At 57.0% G+C, this 12,947-nt stretch overlaps 2 protein-coding genes across 2 annotated transcripts; one reads left to right on the forward strand and one right to left on the reverse strand.

The window, feature by feature from the left end:
• Positions 1-1,575: 1,575 nt before the first annotated feature.
• On the reverse strand, positions 1,576-5,397 carry CCMA1212_010240 (uncharacterized protein; the record flags this gene model as incomplete). The annotated part of the gene is made up of 3 exons (XM_073707292.1): positions 1,576-4,336; positions 4,410-5,120; positions 5,258-5,397. The coding sequence occupies 3 exons, from the start codon at positions 5,395-5,397 to the stop codon at positions 1,576-1,578; spliced, it is 3,612 nt and encodes a 1,203-aa protein (XP_073554254.1).
• A 2,067-nt stretch (positions 5,398-7,464) lies between these two features.
• CCMA1212_010241 (ERAD-associated E3 ubiquitin-protein ligase doa10) lies at positions 7,465-12,744 on the forward strand (the record flags this gene model as incomplete). The annotated part of the gene is made up of 2 exons (XM_073707293.1): positions 7,465-10,958; positions 11,045-12,744. Exons 1-2 carry the CDS (start codon positions 7,565-7,567, stop codon positions 12,742-12,744), a joined length of 5,094 nt encoding a protein of 1,697 aa, XP_073554253.1. The 5' UTR covers positions 7,465-7,564.
• Positions 12,745-12,947: the final 203 nt, after the last annotated feature.

Consider the following 12,947-nt stretch of genomic DNA (forward strand, 5'->3'; position numbering starts at 1 on the left):
CGAGGGCCGTGTCACCACCAAGAGAGAGTGTACAGAGAGAGACGCAGCGTATAGATACCGCGCTTTCCCTGACTCTTTCAGCGGATGGACTTGAGAAGAAGAGAGAAGAACTCGACTACGAATTCCATTCGTCGCGGCTTTTCTTTTCTTTTTTTTTTTTCTCTCTTGTTTTTCTCTCGTTGCTAGCTGTGATGGTAGCAGAAGCTACGGTTATACTGTTGCAATCGAGCAGTAATTGACGCAAATGTACACGAGAGACGTCGGAGAAACGAGTAAACAAGGCACGAGAAGAGGGAGAGACGAGAGAGTGTGAGACACGACCGGGCTGGTATTTATTATCCACTTTGCGCCTCGATTTCTTTACAGCCGAGCCGAACTGCCTTTTGGACAAGGTAGTTGCATGTAGCCTCTGCGGGTCCAAGTCTTCTTGTCGTGAGTCCGAGCAAAAGAGCCTGAGAATCAAGTGACGCCAAGTTGAGCAAGAAGAAGCAGACTCATCGTCATGTTTGTCTCGGCTTCTGCATTTCGGATCACCGGCGGCTGCTCATATGGCAGGCGAATTCTCTTCCGACTCGGCTTTATGTGAGACACGGGCTCACATGAAAAGCAACTTTTTCTGTCCGCAATCACGTCTGGAGCAAAGATCTAGATCGCCGTCTGCCCCCCCCGCAATGCCATTTTCAGGCCTCTTTTCAAGCACCAGTCGTATTACTAGGACGATTGATTCCCAGCTCCAATTCTTTTCTTTCCTTCATTTCGACAATCCCTGACTCAAGAATCAATCAAAGAGCCAAATGAGAGAAATAAATCACAGCAACCCTAGGACAAATCACAGACTAATGCACCCCTCTAGCCCCCCCTCTCGTCAAAGTTGGGGGGGTCCCTCAGAGCCAACGAAAAGCGTGGGGTTGAACAAGCGATCACAAGCATTGCCTAAAGATTGCCGAAGTAACATGCCATAGATGTAACCAAAGCGACTAAAGCAGGCACACATCGACTCCATGACAGCTGACATCTTTCCCATCTCGTGCATTTGCAGATATGGAATCCATTCCCAGGGGATTAGGCCTCCAATGATATGCGCAGTTATCGAAGCCTCGTCAATACGCTCACTACTCTCTTGTCTTCCAGTCTAGGGCTAACAAGGGACAAGGGGGCATCATGCAGCCTCGGCTCAATGGAGTCTTCAAATGACATCACCTCGGGCCCTGTGTATGCTTCTGCTCCACCAGCATAGCATCTTCCTTGAATTTCACCGACTGTCACCGACTTTCACTTCACGGCATGTGAACATGTAAAGAGAACACATAACAAGACTCTTGGTAAACATCTAGATACAGCGTACAATGCAGGCTCACGGCCCGTCTCCCTCACCTCACACATACAGTAGAATACACAAAACGACGTTTTTTGGTTGGCGGCCCCAGAACAAAGGAAAAGTCCGGCTCATGCAGAGGGAATGAATACACACGGAAGGAAACCATCCAACTTCATCTCGACTCAAGGAAAGAATAGAAACAATAAAGGGTATCGTCTAAGCACTGCTCCCCGCCTCCATCCGCATGGCACGTCATCTTACAACTCGTCTCGGCCATGCTTCGCCGCGTCGGTTGCTTTGCTCGCCATGCTGCCCACCTTCTCGCCGACGGATCCAGCGGCCGCGCTGGCTTCGCTCGCCAGGCTGGCCACATTCTGTGTCGCCGTGGCATACGCCGCCTGGAGCCTGGACAGCACACTCTCCGTAAAGGGCGGCTCTCGCCCGACTATCAGCTCCGACACCAGCTCGCTCACGGCTTCGTACTCATTCGCGGCACCGGCCGAGGCCGTCTCACCAGCCTTTCCGACGGCCGAGGTCGCGGTCGCCACGACCGCCTGCGCATCCGACATCAGGCCGTCGTACCACCCGATGAGCGCTGGCGTTGGCTGCCCGTAGACCTCCAGGCTCAGCTGGCTCACGACGGTACCCCAGGTCTCGCCAATGGCCAGTCCGGCGTTGTAAACGTGCTCTGTCGCAGCGTTTTGCAGAGAGGAGATCGATTCGTCCACAGCTTCGATTGCAGAAGCAACATTCTCCGTCGCCTTAGAGTAAACAGATTCGGCAGCCTGGCCAGCAGCAGACGCCATTGACATGGCAGAGTCGGTCAGCGCCATGGGCGTCGGCGTCGGCGTGGCCGTGAGCGAGGACCATGCAGACGAAGCAGCAGAGATGAAGTTGTTGTAGCGATCGTGCGCCATGCCGACGCCGGCGTAGTAGTTGTACTTGGCCTGTTCGTAGTACTTCTCGACGGCATTGGTGGGCGTTGGGGTGGCCGTTGCCAGTCCCAGGGCAATCAAGGCGCTCTGATATTGAAGCTCGGCCCACAGCTTGCCCTCGTTCAGACGCTCTGCAGCAATCGATTCCACTCTGCTCCAGTGTGCCTGCGTGGGAGCCGCCTGCGCGGGAGTCGGTGTGCCATAGACGCCCGCCGATGCGGCATCAGCAACGTTCTTGAGCCTCGAACTCGCCGCAGCCAATGCCTGATCGTAAGCGGCCGAGACTGAGGAGAGGAGCTGGTTCTGCACAGCCGGGGTCGGGGTGCCATGGATCTGGGCGGAGATGATCGATACTGCACTCGAATAGCGATCAGACGCCAGAGACACAGCGCTGGAGTAAGCCGCCTCGGCAGCCTTGGTCGCGCTGGAGAGGTAGTCATCCTCGGTCTCGTCGTCCTCGTCCAGAACGATTTGCCGGCCAGGAACTACCTGGGCGGCCGCGCCGAGGAAAGATGCCTTGACGGGAGGGGCTTCGTGCCGAGTCGCCGTGTCTTGTGGCCACAGAGTCTCGTCGTCCTCTTCCAGCATTTCAGCCTCGGATTCCAGCTCGGCTTCGGCCGTCTCATCAGGCTCGAATTCCAGTACAGCTTCGGTGGCGGGTTCAGTAGCAATCGATGTGGCACTGCTTGTTGTGGAAGCCTCCTCGGAAAAGACTGGCGCGGACTCTTGGTTATGCTCGGCATCAACCGCGGGTTCCGGAACATCGTCTGTCTGGCCGGCAAGTGGCTTCTGGCTCTCAGGGTGAATGTCAGTCTGTTCCGCAACATGTTCAAAGAGGTCCGAGGTGGCGTTGTCTTCGTTGGAGTCGGCCCCGCTTGGTTCCACGCTCGACGACTGCTCGTCAACAAGGGCGTCATCCTTGACTTCACCAGCAGACTCGGCCTCTGAAGGCGGCACGGCCCCGTCGGTCTCCGTTGCCGCTGCCTCCTCCGAGACGGCCTCCAGGACGGCCTCCAGGACGGCTTCAGTGACCGGTGGGGACGAAACTTCACCATCGGCGGCTGCTTCAGACGATTCTCCCGCCGAAGCATTGTCAGCGTCATCCTGAGTCACTGACTCGCTGACATTCTCGGCCACAGTAGGGTTCTGTGCAGCCTCTGCTGCCCTTTCCATCGCCTCCGAATCAAAGTTGTCGCTTGAGTCGTTCGCCGCCAGCTTCCACTGAGCCACTTGCTTGAGGCGAGCCAGCTCCTTGGCAGCAGCCGACGCAATCGTCATGCCCTCATCCTCGATTTGTGCAGAAGCATCCTGCGCCCGGAGAAGCGTAGGGTGGGTGACGATGAGCTGCTTCAGCTCCTCGGTCCACTCCGTCAGCGCCTGCTTCAGCTCGTGGTACTTTGCCCAGTCCTTGTACGTGACTCCCTCGGTCCAGGCCCACTTCATGCCGAGTTGCTGCAGTGCGAGATTCCTAGTCTCGTCGAGGATTTCGAAGTGCACATCGGCGGCTTTGAGGACCTCAGATTGCAAGTCCTCGTCGTACTCTTCGCGCCAATTTCGAATGCCTTGCGCGGCCGATTTGATAGCCAGACCGGCAGCTCGGACAGCGCCAACGATTTGCTCCTGGGCATCGTCGAGCGCACCGCGGGCGCGCTCGGCAACAATGCTGGAAATCTTGGCCTTGAGACGGTCAGTCTCTGACTGAACCGTTGCCCGGAGCTTCTTGACAAGAGGCTTGCCGTAGCGGGCAATGTCTTCAGCCATCCTGCGGCTCGCGATCTCGTCAATCCGGTCCTCCATGTCGACAGCGCCTTCGTCGGCCTGGGCGGCAAACTTATTCTGCCACATCTCGAGGTCCTGAGCCACCATCTCACGAGCGGTTCTCCTTTGCTCCGTCTCGTTTTCCGCAGGGGCAGGGGGCTGCACAGGGTTCCAGTAGGATTCCGTCGCCGGCTGCTTCTCAACGCTGGAGCTCGGGGCGGGGGCATCGGACTCGGACGCTGGCGTGGTCGGCGCTGGCGTTCCTTGGGGGGACGGCTTGCTGAAAGATGAGTATCGCGGTGGCTCGGTCGTCGTTCTTCGTTTCCTATACTACTATTAGACGAGGCCAGAAAAGCTGAGAGGGCGGGAAAAAAAAAAAAAACTGAGATAGTACTCACGTAGTAGACTGAGTCACTTCAGGGAGCACCTTGGTCCTGGCGCGGTTCTTGTATCGCTCCAAGCGCTCACCGATGCGAACGAGTTGGGGCTCTACGTTCTCGACATAGAGCATCCGGAGCTGCGGCCAGACTGCCTTGTCGAGGAAGGCATTCGCCTTGGCCCAGGTCCACTGAACAGCGGGCAGCGCGGTGCCGGTGGTGAAGCTCGAGGCGGCCCTGTAGCCTTGGTGGGCATAGGGCTGCACCAGGCCATACGTCGGCAGCAGAACATCGTGGTACAGTTGAAGAGAACTGGTCCGACCGATCTCGTAGTAGGGTCCAAGGACCTCGCCCGCACGCTCCAAATGGGGAGCAATTGTTTGCTCGTACTGCTTCCGCGACAGCTCTCGCAGCTGGGCTACCTGGGGCTGGCCGTGCTTCTCCCACTGGGCGCGAGCTTGTTGCTGGCCCTTTACCACCCAGGGAGCACCGTATTGGACGGCGTAGGTGCGCGCTGGCGCGAGGACGCGGGCGTCGACAGTCTCGTAGTAGGGCCTCGCAAAGTCCACATATGGCGCAGCGTATTGCTCGTAGTAAGGCAGCGTGTATGGGGCGACGGCGGCTTTCGCCTGGAAGTACGGCTTGCAGATGAAGGGAGAGTTCTCGTCGCACTCCTCGAGCGTGGAGGGGCAGCGGAAGAGAAGCGTGATAATGATGGCCCATGTCACGACTCTGTAGATGCAGTCATCAGCACGATTTGTCCCCGCGCACGGGAGGCTGCAGGCTGGCGGAAAGAGGCGCATCGCCGCGTCGCAAGAGCCAGCAATTGAAGCCGGCAAAGGGAAACATGTCGAGATGCGGCAACTCACCTGGCAGCTACACCGAAGACCCAGGCAAAGATGCCACGTTGCCTCGGCGCAGACGGTTTCCTGGCCGTCGTCTGGCCATTCATCTTGCCGGTCACATGCGAGGAGCCGTTGCCCGGCTTCAGGCCGCTGGACTCGGCCATGAGAGAAAAGCCGGCTCTGTCAAAGTCGAACTGTAGGAACAAGGAGTCAATAGTCAGAAAGAAGAAGAAGGAGAAGAAGAAGAGGCGAAGAGACGATGGTGAAGAGGGGCGAGAGAATCGAAGGAGAAAAGTGGAAGACCAAGAGAAAGTGAAGATGAGGCAGAGGAGGAAGAAAACAGATCATAGGCGCAAGGCTAGCGAGTACCTACCATATTTCTAGTGGACTGGTGATGCAGCCTAGCGGGCAGCATTTCAGTGGATGGGGGGGCCTCGTAAAGTAGCGGCAGGGTCTCGCGGCCCCAAACGTCGCGGTGCAGGTACTTCATGGTACCGCGGGGCTGTTTCGAGTTCCGCGGCCGGGACCCACCAGGGAAGCTGAACCTGGGAAGCTGGAGGGGAATTTGGTGAGATTGAGGATCGCAGAGCAAGACTGACGATGTTTCAGCGATGACGCGAAACGGACGTGCTGGAGCCCTGCAGTTGCATCAGATCAGGGGGGAAAGGCGCCCGTATGTGTCAGAGGCGCGCGGGCAAAGCTGGATTGAGCTAGGGAGGCAGCTGGTTATGCCAGGTGCGAGCTTTACGTTATATAGCGTTGGAGAGAGGCTGTGATTGCATCGGGAGACCAAGCTGTGAATTTACGATACACAAGACAACACGCAAACACCATCCACATCGATCGTCTTTGCCCTCGTCCTCGCACCCGAACACGTCATGGCGCTGCCCACAAGCTTGTTTTTGGCTGCCGTCGACATCGACGATCGGGAAGCCTCGCATGCTTTGGAGACGTGCGAGAGGGCCGCTATTGGCCGCTAGGCCGTAGATCCGCCATCACCGGAGCGAATGGGTTGCCACCCGGGACGAGATCGAGTTGGTAGCTGAAGGAGAAGATAAGCAAGATGACGAGACTGATGGACCAAGTTGATGCAGTGGATGGACTACAGAGATGAAGTGTAGATGAAGTTGAGAGAAGCCTCCATGCATGTATCTGTGGGTGATATCTTGCCAGTCCCTTGCATGGGATGGCGGTTGATGGCCGGGACGACCCCAAGAATAGACATGCATTATCCAGGAGCTGAGCAGTCTCACACCAATCGAGACATGGACTCCATTCACTTGCCTCTGCAATCAAGGGCAATGCAGCTTGGATACTCCAGAGCTCAATGTTGGACGTGCACAAAGCACCACTGATGTAATGACAACATTGGGCCCGATGTGGCAACTGGCGGTCTCACGCTGTGCCACCTTGACAATTGCTGGTTACGGGTGGCACCACAAGGCATCAACACTTTCAGAGACTCTTTTGTAACGGAACGAATTCTTGATATCTTTCAACTATTCCCCATACTGAGCTACTAGTATTTTCAAGCATTTATCGAACATATCTTACACTTCCCGTACTTACACCAACGTAACCCAAGGTAGTAGATACAGTGTCTACCCTAACAAACTTCTACTCTCATCCGCCAGCGTATCTCGTTTATACCTTAGGTATCCTTTTCTTGGCCACGCCATCTTCAACACAGAACAAGCCATTCTTCCTCATTAGCTTGATTTAATAGCTTGGGACAGTAATATGGCGAATACCTGCGTCTCTAACGAGGAGTGGTCGCTTTCTCGACTCTACTTCTGCAGTACAAGCGCAGCCGCGCATCTCTCCCGCCACCGCCACGGTATCGATTAGTACCCGCACCCGCCTTATCGCTCCCGCCACAGTACCTGCAATCGATGGCCACGCTTCACTCCCGCTAGTTTCTCCGAAGCCCGCTCAACAACTTGCAGCTCAACTTCGTTTCCCATCATTTTCTTCTGCCTCGTGCACCAACTCCGCCTTCCATTCATTACCGTTCTCATTTGCCCCCTTTGCAGACTGTTGGTCAAAGCGTTGCGACTCGTACGCGCATTGGCCTTTCGACAGCTTCCGACCTGCAACACCAAATCCTCGTCCCGTCCGCACCAAGCCCAGTTTCACGATAGAGAGGGGCGGACACTTTCCACAGCGTCAAGCTTCTTTACCTGCCCGACGACGCAAGGCGCACTCTCTCGACTGATGGTGTCGCCGACGTCCCTCCTTCGATAGCTCCCCCGCTGCGGGCATATTCTCCTTCCTGTTCATTCTGTTCTCTCCTCGCCCTCTCATCACTCCTCGCAACCTCCGGCATCAACCATGGAGGCCGCCTCCGACGCCGGGCCCGCGGCCCAACATCGAGATTCGACCCGGCACGACGATGGCGGTGCCGCCGCGAACGAACCGGGCATTTCGATATGCCGTATATGTCGTGGAGAGGGCTCGCAGGCTGAGCCGCTCTTCTACCCGTGCAAATGCAGCGGCAGCATCAAGTACGTTCACCAGGATTGCCTGATGGAGTGGCTCTCGCACTCGCAGAAAAAGTACTGCGAGCTGTGCAAGACGCCTTTTCGATTCACCAAGCTGTACTCGCCGGACATGCCGCAGTCGCTCCCCGTGCACATCTTCGTCCAGCACATGGCCAAGTACCTGCTACGCAACCTGCTGGTGTGGCTGCGGGCGGCTGTCGCCATCAGCGTCTGGGCATTTTGGCTGCCCTACTTTATGAGAGCCTTCTGGTCGTTCATGTTCCGGATCAGTGACGAGGGCCTGGCTACCGGCTCCATCATGGCGCGAATACACGAGACGAACAACACATTGTCTGCCATTCCCGAGTCAATCCTAGCCATCGGTACCTGTCCCGCCAGCCCTCTGCTGAATGCCACCACAACATCGGTGGCTGAAGTCGAAGCCGTCGTCGGCCACCTCCAAGGCAAGGACGTTTCCGATTATCTCGTGCGGTTCTTTCTTGGTTCCTTCACTTCTCCCTTGCTCGCCTCGGATGGTGATCTGGAACAGGTTGCCAACGCATCTGCCGCACCAAGCCACGCCGGTCAATCCACCATCACCTCGACTCTTCTCGGCAATGTGGCATTCATTGGCAATCTCACTCGAAGTGCCAACCTGAACCGGGCTATCGTATCCGTGCTGGAAGGGCAGGTTATAACGGTGTTGGTCATCATCTCCTTCATTCTCATCATCCTAGTTAGAGACTATGTTGTTCAGCAGCAGCCCGAAATCAACATGCGGGCTGCCTTTGCCGCTCCTGAAAATGAGTTTCCGATGCCACCACCGCCGCCGCCGCCGCAGCCGGATGCTGCTCAACCACAACCCCTGCCGCCAAATCCCGAGGCCGCAGGCTCGGACGATGAGACTCTGGAGGACAACGATGTGATGGACGAACACGCCTGGCGAGCGATTCCGGCTGTAATGGTCGGCCCCGAGGACTCATTGACTCCGGGCTCTTCGAATCAGTCGATGCTCGATCACGACCACGATCACGACCCTTTTCCCACGTCCAGTACCACGTCCATGCAGAACGATCAACTCAATTCGCACGCACAAGAGGGTGCCGATGACGGAGAAGTTGCGGAAGAACGAGCCACCGTCGAGGACTATCTGCGCATCTACCGCCGCGCAAACGGCGACTTTTCAGAAATATTGCGAATCATGGAGGAGGAAGGCCTGCAAGAGAAGCTCAAGTACTGGGTGGAGGTCACTCGGCGCTCAACCGTGGATAATGCCGAACGTGCTGCTGCCGATGAGGCTGCAAGCGAACTTGTCGCGGACGAGGAAGGCCACTACGAGCACGACGTCGACTCAGATCATGAGACGCTCCAATCCCCTCCCAATTGGAAAGGGAAAGAACCAGCTTGGTCTCCGACCCCGGCAGATGCCGACATCTCGGGCCCTTCAGTCGCCAATGATTGGGATGAATCTTTCCCCATTATTGACTCACGGCCTCGTTCAATGTCCGACGGGTTCCAGGAGCAACAGCCTGCCAACCCATTAGCGGATAACTCATGGTCCTTTGACTTGCTGCCCTCGGATGCCCAAGATGGAAACCTCCCCTTTGACCAAGAGCAGCCCGAGCATGATCAGGCGTCAAGCCAGCCCGATGACCACGATGAGGACAGCCACTTGAATAGGGAAAACTACAGACGCCTTCCAGACAGGGACACCTACCGGCGTTACCCTGAGCCAGAAGTCTACCAGCGTCACCCCCAGCCAGAAGTCTACCAGCGCCACCCCGAGCCGGAAGCGTTCCCGCGCCATCCTCCTGATTTGGACGTCTATCACCGCCATCCAGCCGCGGATGCCGAATTCGACGGTCGACCAGCTCAAATCAACGACGCCGCCGAAGAAGCCGCCATCAACGACCATGATGCCCCAGCCGCTGGTCTCATTAATAGAGTTGCTGATTTCATGTGGGGAAACTTGAACGAACCAGCTGCCAGAGGCGGCCCTGTTGCAGCCCCAGAGGCAGCCGTAGCCGCTGACGGGGATGCTGCCCAACGAGCGGCTGGTGTTGGACAAGACGCCGCCGTGGACGATGGCTGGGTCGACGTTCCAGACGAAGCCAACGGTGAAGATGCAGACGGCGTTGCTGCTGACGGCAACGCAGCGGCATTCGACGCCGAGGCGATCGACGACCTGGAAGACTTCGAAGGGGTCATGGAGTTGATTGGCATGCGTGGTCCCATCGCGGGTCTCTTCCAGAATGCCATCTTCTGCGCCATCATTGTTGCCGTAACCATCTTCGCCTGCATCTTCCTCCCCTACAACATTGGCCGTGTCTCCGTGTGGCTTCTCGCGAGCCCTACACGGGTTGTGCGCATGCTCTTCGAGTTTTCCAAGCTGCTGCAAGACGTCACCTTCCTGGTCGGCGGACTGAGCTCCTGGTGCGGGCTGAACGTTGTTGACATGTTTGCGTCCGTTGTCGGGGGCTCTGCCAAGGCTCACATCGTCTCGGCCAGGAAGATATCTTGGGCCCTCTGGACGGGCGCTGGCAGCAGACTATCCAGGTCCCTCTTCCTCGAGTTCTTCCCCATGACGACCATGGAGATCCACAACTTTTCCGCAGTCAGCCACGAGGCGCTTAACACGGTCAAGGGCAACATCCTGTCGGTATTTTCCAACATCGGCGACAGCCTCACTGCTGCTCGTGCCATGGGCTTTGGCAATATTGTGTACACGAGCTTCACGACATTGGATGAGATGATTCGAAAGTTTGCGCTCTTGGCTACGAAACCCAACCTGTGGGTGATTGACCTGAGCATGCCTGAAAAGTGGCCGGCTGCCGATCCGCAGTTGACACACTGGTCGAGTCTGGACAGGTTCTGGGCGATCCTCGCCGGCTACGCCACCGTCTTTATGATTGGTGCTCTGTATCTGAAAAAGGGCAGCCCATTCTCGAGAAGCACGACGATTCATGCTTGGGAGGCGGGTGTCATTGATTTTCTCCAGCAAGCCAGCGGAATCATCAAGGTGATTCTCATCATCAGCATTGAGATGCTCGTCTTCCCTCTCTACTGCGGCCTGCTTCTCGACGTAGCCCTCCTGCCGCTTTTCGAGGACGCCACGCTGACGGGCCGGATCATGTTCACCTGCAAGTATCCGTTGACATCGGTGTTTGTCCACTGGTTCGTTGGCACCGGCTACATGTTCCACTTTGCCCTCTTCGTTTCCATGTGCCGGAAGATTATGCGGCCAGGTGTCTTGTGTAAGTTACTGCTACCCCTTTCGCTCGAAGTGCCCGTACTATATATACCAAGCTTCTGACACTCGATACTCTGACAGACTTCATCCGAGACCCTGACGATCCCGAATTCCACCCCGTCCGCGACGTGCTCGAGAGAAACCTCACGACGCAGCTGAGGAAGATTCTATTCTCTGCGTTCGTTTATGGAGCTCTTGTCATTGTGTGTCTCGGCGGCGTCGTTTGGGGTTTGTCGTTTGCCATGCCAGGTGTGCTCCCCATCCACTACTCGTCGAACGAGCCGGTCCTGGAATTCCCCATCGACCTCCTCTTTTACAACTTCCTCATGCCGCTTGTGGTCAAGTTCTTCAGGCCCAGCGACGCGCTGCACACCATGTACACGTGGTGGTTCCGCAAGTGCGCGCGGGGTCTGAGGCTCACGTACTTCCTCTTTGGAGAGAGAAAGATTGACGAGGAGGGGACCTTGCGTCTACGCCCCGGCGCTGAGGATACCAGGCTTTTGAAGTCACCGTACCTGCTCGAGCTCGGAGAAGGAGACGAGGTGCTGCCAAAGACCTGGCGGGATACTTTCGAAGGTGGCGACCTGAAGCCAAACACGGTCATGAACTCGGAGCAAAGAAGAGAGCTGCGCCGCAGAAAAGCTCGGCTCGTCGAGTCCCAGCAGCTCGCTAAGGACGGCCAGTTTGTCCGGGCCCCTGCGTCCGACAGGATCAAGATCCCCAAGGGACAGCGGGTGTTCCTGACCGTGAGCGAGCGCAACCACCGAAAGGACGGCCGCTCGGACGACGACATCTATTCTACGAACCAGTATCTGATGGTCTACGTACCTCCCTACTTCCGCGCAAGAGTGCTCCTGTTCATCTTCTTCATCTGGCTGTTTGCCTCGGTTACCGGCGTGGGGTTCACCATCATCCCCCTGATCCTCGGCAGGCGAATCTTCAAACTGCTCATACCGAGCTACGTCAGGACGAATGACATCTACGCCTTTAGCATCGGAGTCTACCTACTCGGCTCGGCTGCCTACTTTGCATTCCACTACCCCATGATACGGAAGACGGTTCGGAAGTGGGTGCGGCAAACACGCCGTGACGTGGCTGACGGCAGGGCCTGGAGACGGGGCAGCGCCATGGGCGTCCGACTGGCCAAGATCTCCTATGCGTACTTTATCCTGGTGATTGTGTTCCCGCTGCTTACGTCGACGCTGATGGAGCTCTATGTCACCATCCCACTTCACACATACATGTATCCTCCAAAGGCGATCTCGACTCTGGGGGGCGAGGCCGTGGAACGCCACACGGTGCGCGTCATTCAGTCATGGGTCCTGGGACTGCTCTATCTGAAGCTGGGAAGCCAGTTGATCACGTCGCTGTTCCCAGACAGCCGCGCCGCCAGGGCAGTCCGATCCATCATGCGCCGCGGGTGGCTGCGACCAGACGTGCGTCTCCTCACGCGGGCCTTTGTGGTCCCAGGCTTGCTGGCTTTCTGTGTGGCCGTCTTCGGACCGCCCATGGTGGCAGGATTCGTGATCAGGCACGGCGGCCTTGCTGGAGGCTCCTCGGGAGAGGATGCGGCCGAGGCGGTGAGGCTGGCGGTGATTTACAGGCAGTCGTATCCCGCAGCAGCGTTTGCGGCCATGCTTGCCAAACACGCAATCGGTCTCGTCAAGGTGACGAACCGGTGGGCGGCGGGCGTTAGGGATGAGGCATACCTGATCGGCGAACGACTGCACAACTTCGGATCTAGGGCATCCGGCGCAAAGAGAGTCATAGCCCAGAGATAGATGAGCAGTGAGGGAGAGGGTGCTCTATCGAAGAGAACGATTGGCTGAGTTGGGCCGTAATGATAATGAGATTCATGACGGGGAGGGCTCTTATGTATGACAAGAAAGTTCCACAGCTACCTTAGCGTGAGAACGAAGCCAAGCGATGTAGGTAGCCCTTTACCTAAGAGATTGAGATGGCGATCTCTATATAATGTTGCTTT

Source organism: Trichoderma ghanense (assembly GCF_004382785.1).
Source record: "Trichoderma ghanense strain CCMA-1212 chromosome Unknown scaffold_23, whole genome shotgun sequence".
NCBI classification, from domain to species: domain Eukaryota; kingdom Fungi; phylum Ascomycota; class Sordariomycetes; order Hypocreales; family Hypocreaceae; genus Trichoderma; species Trichoderma ghanense.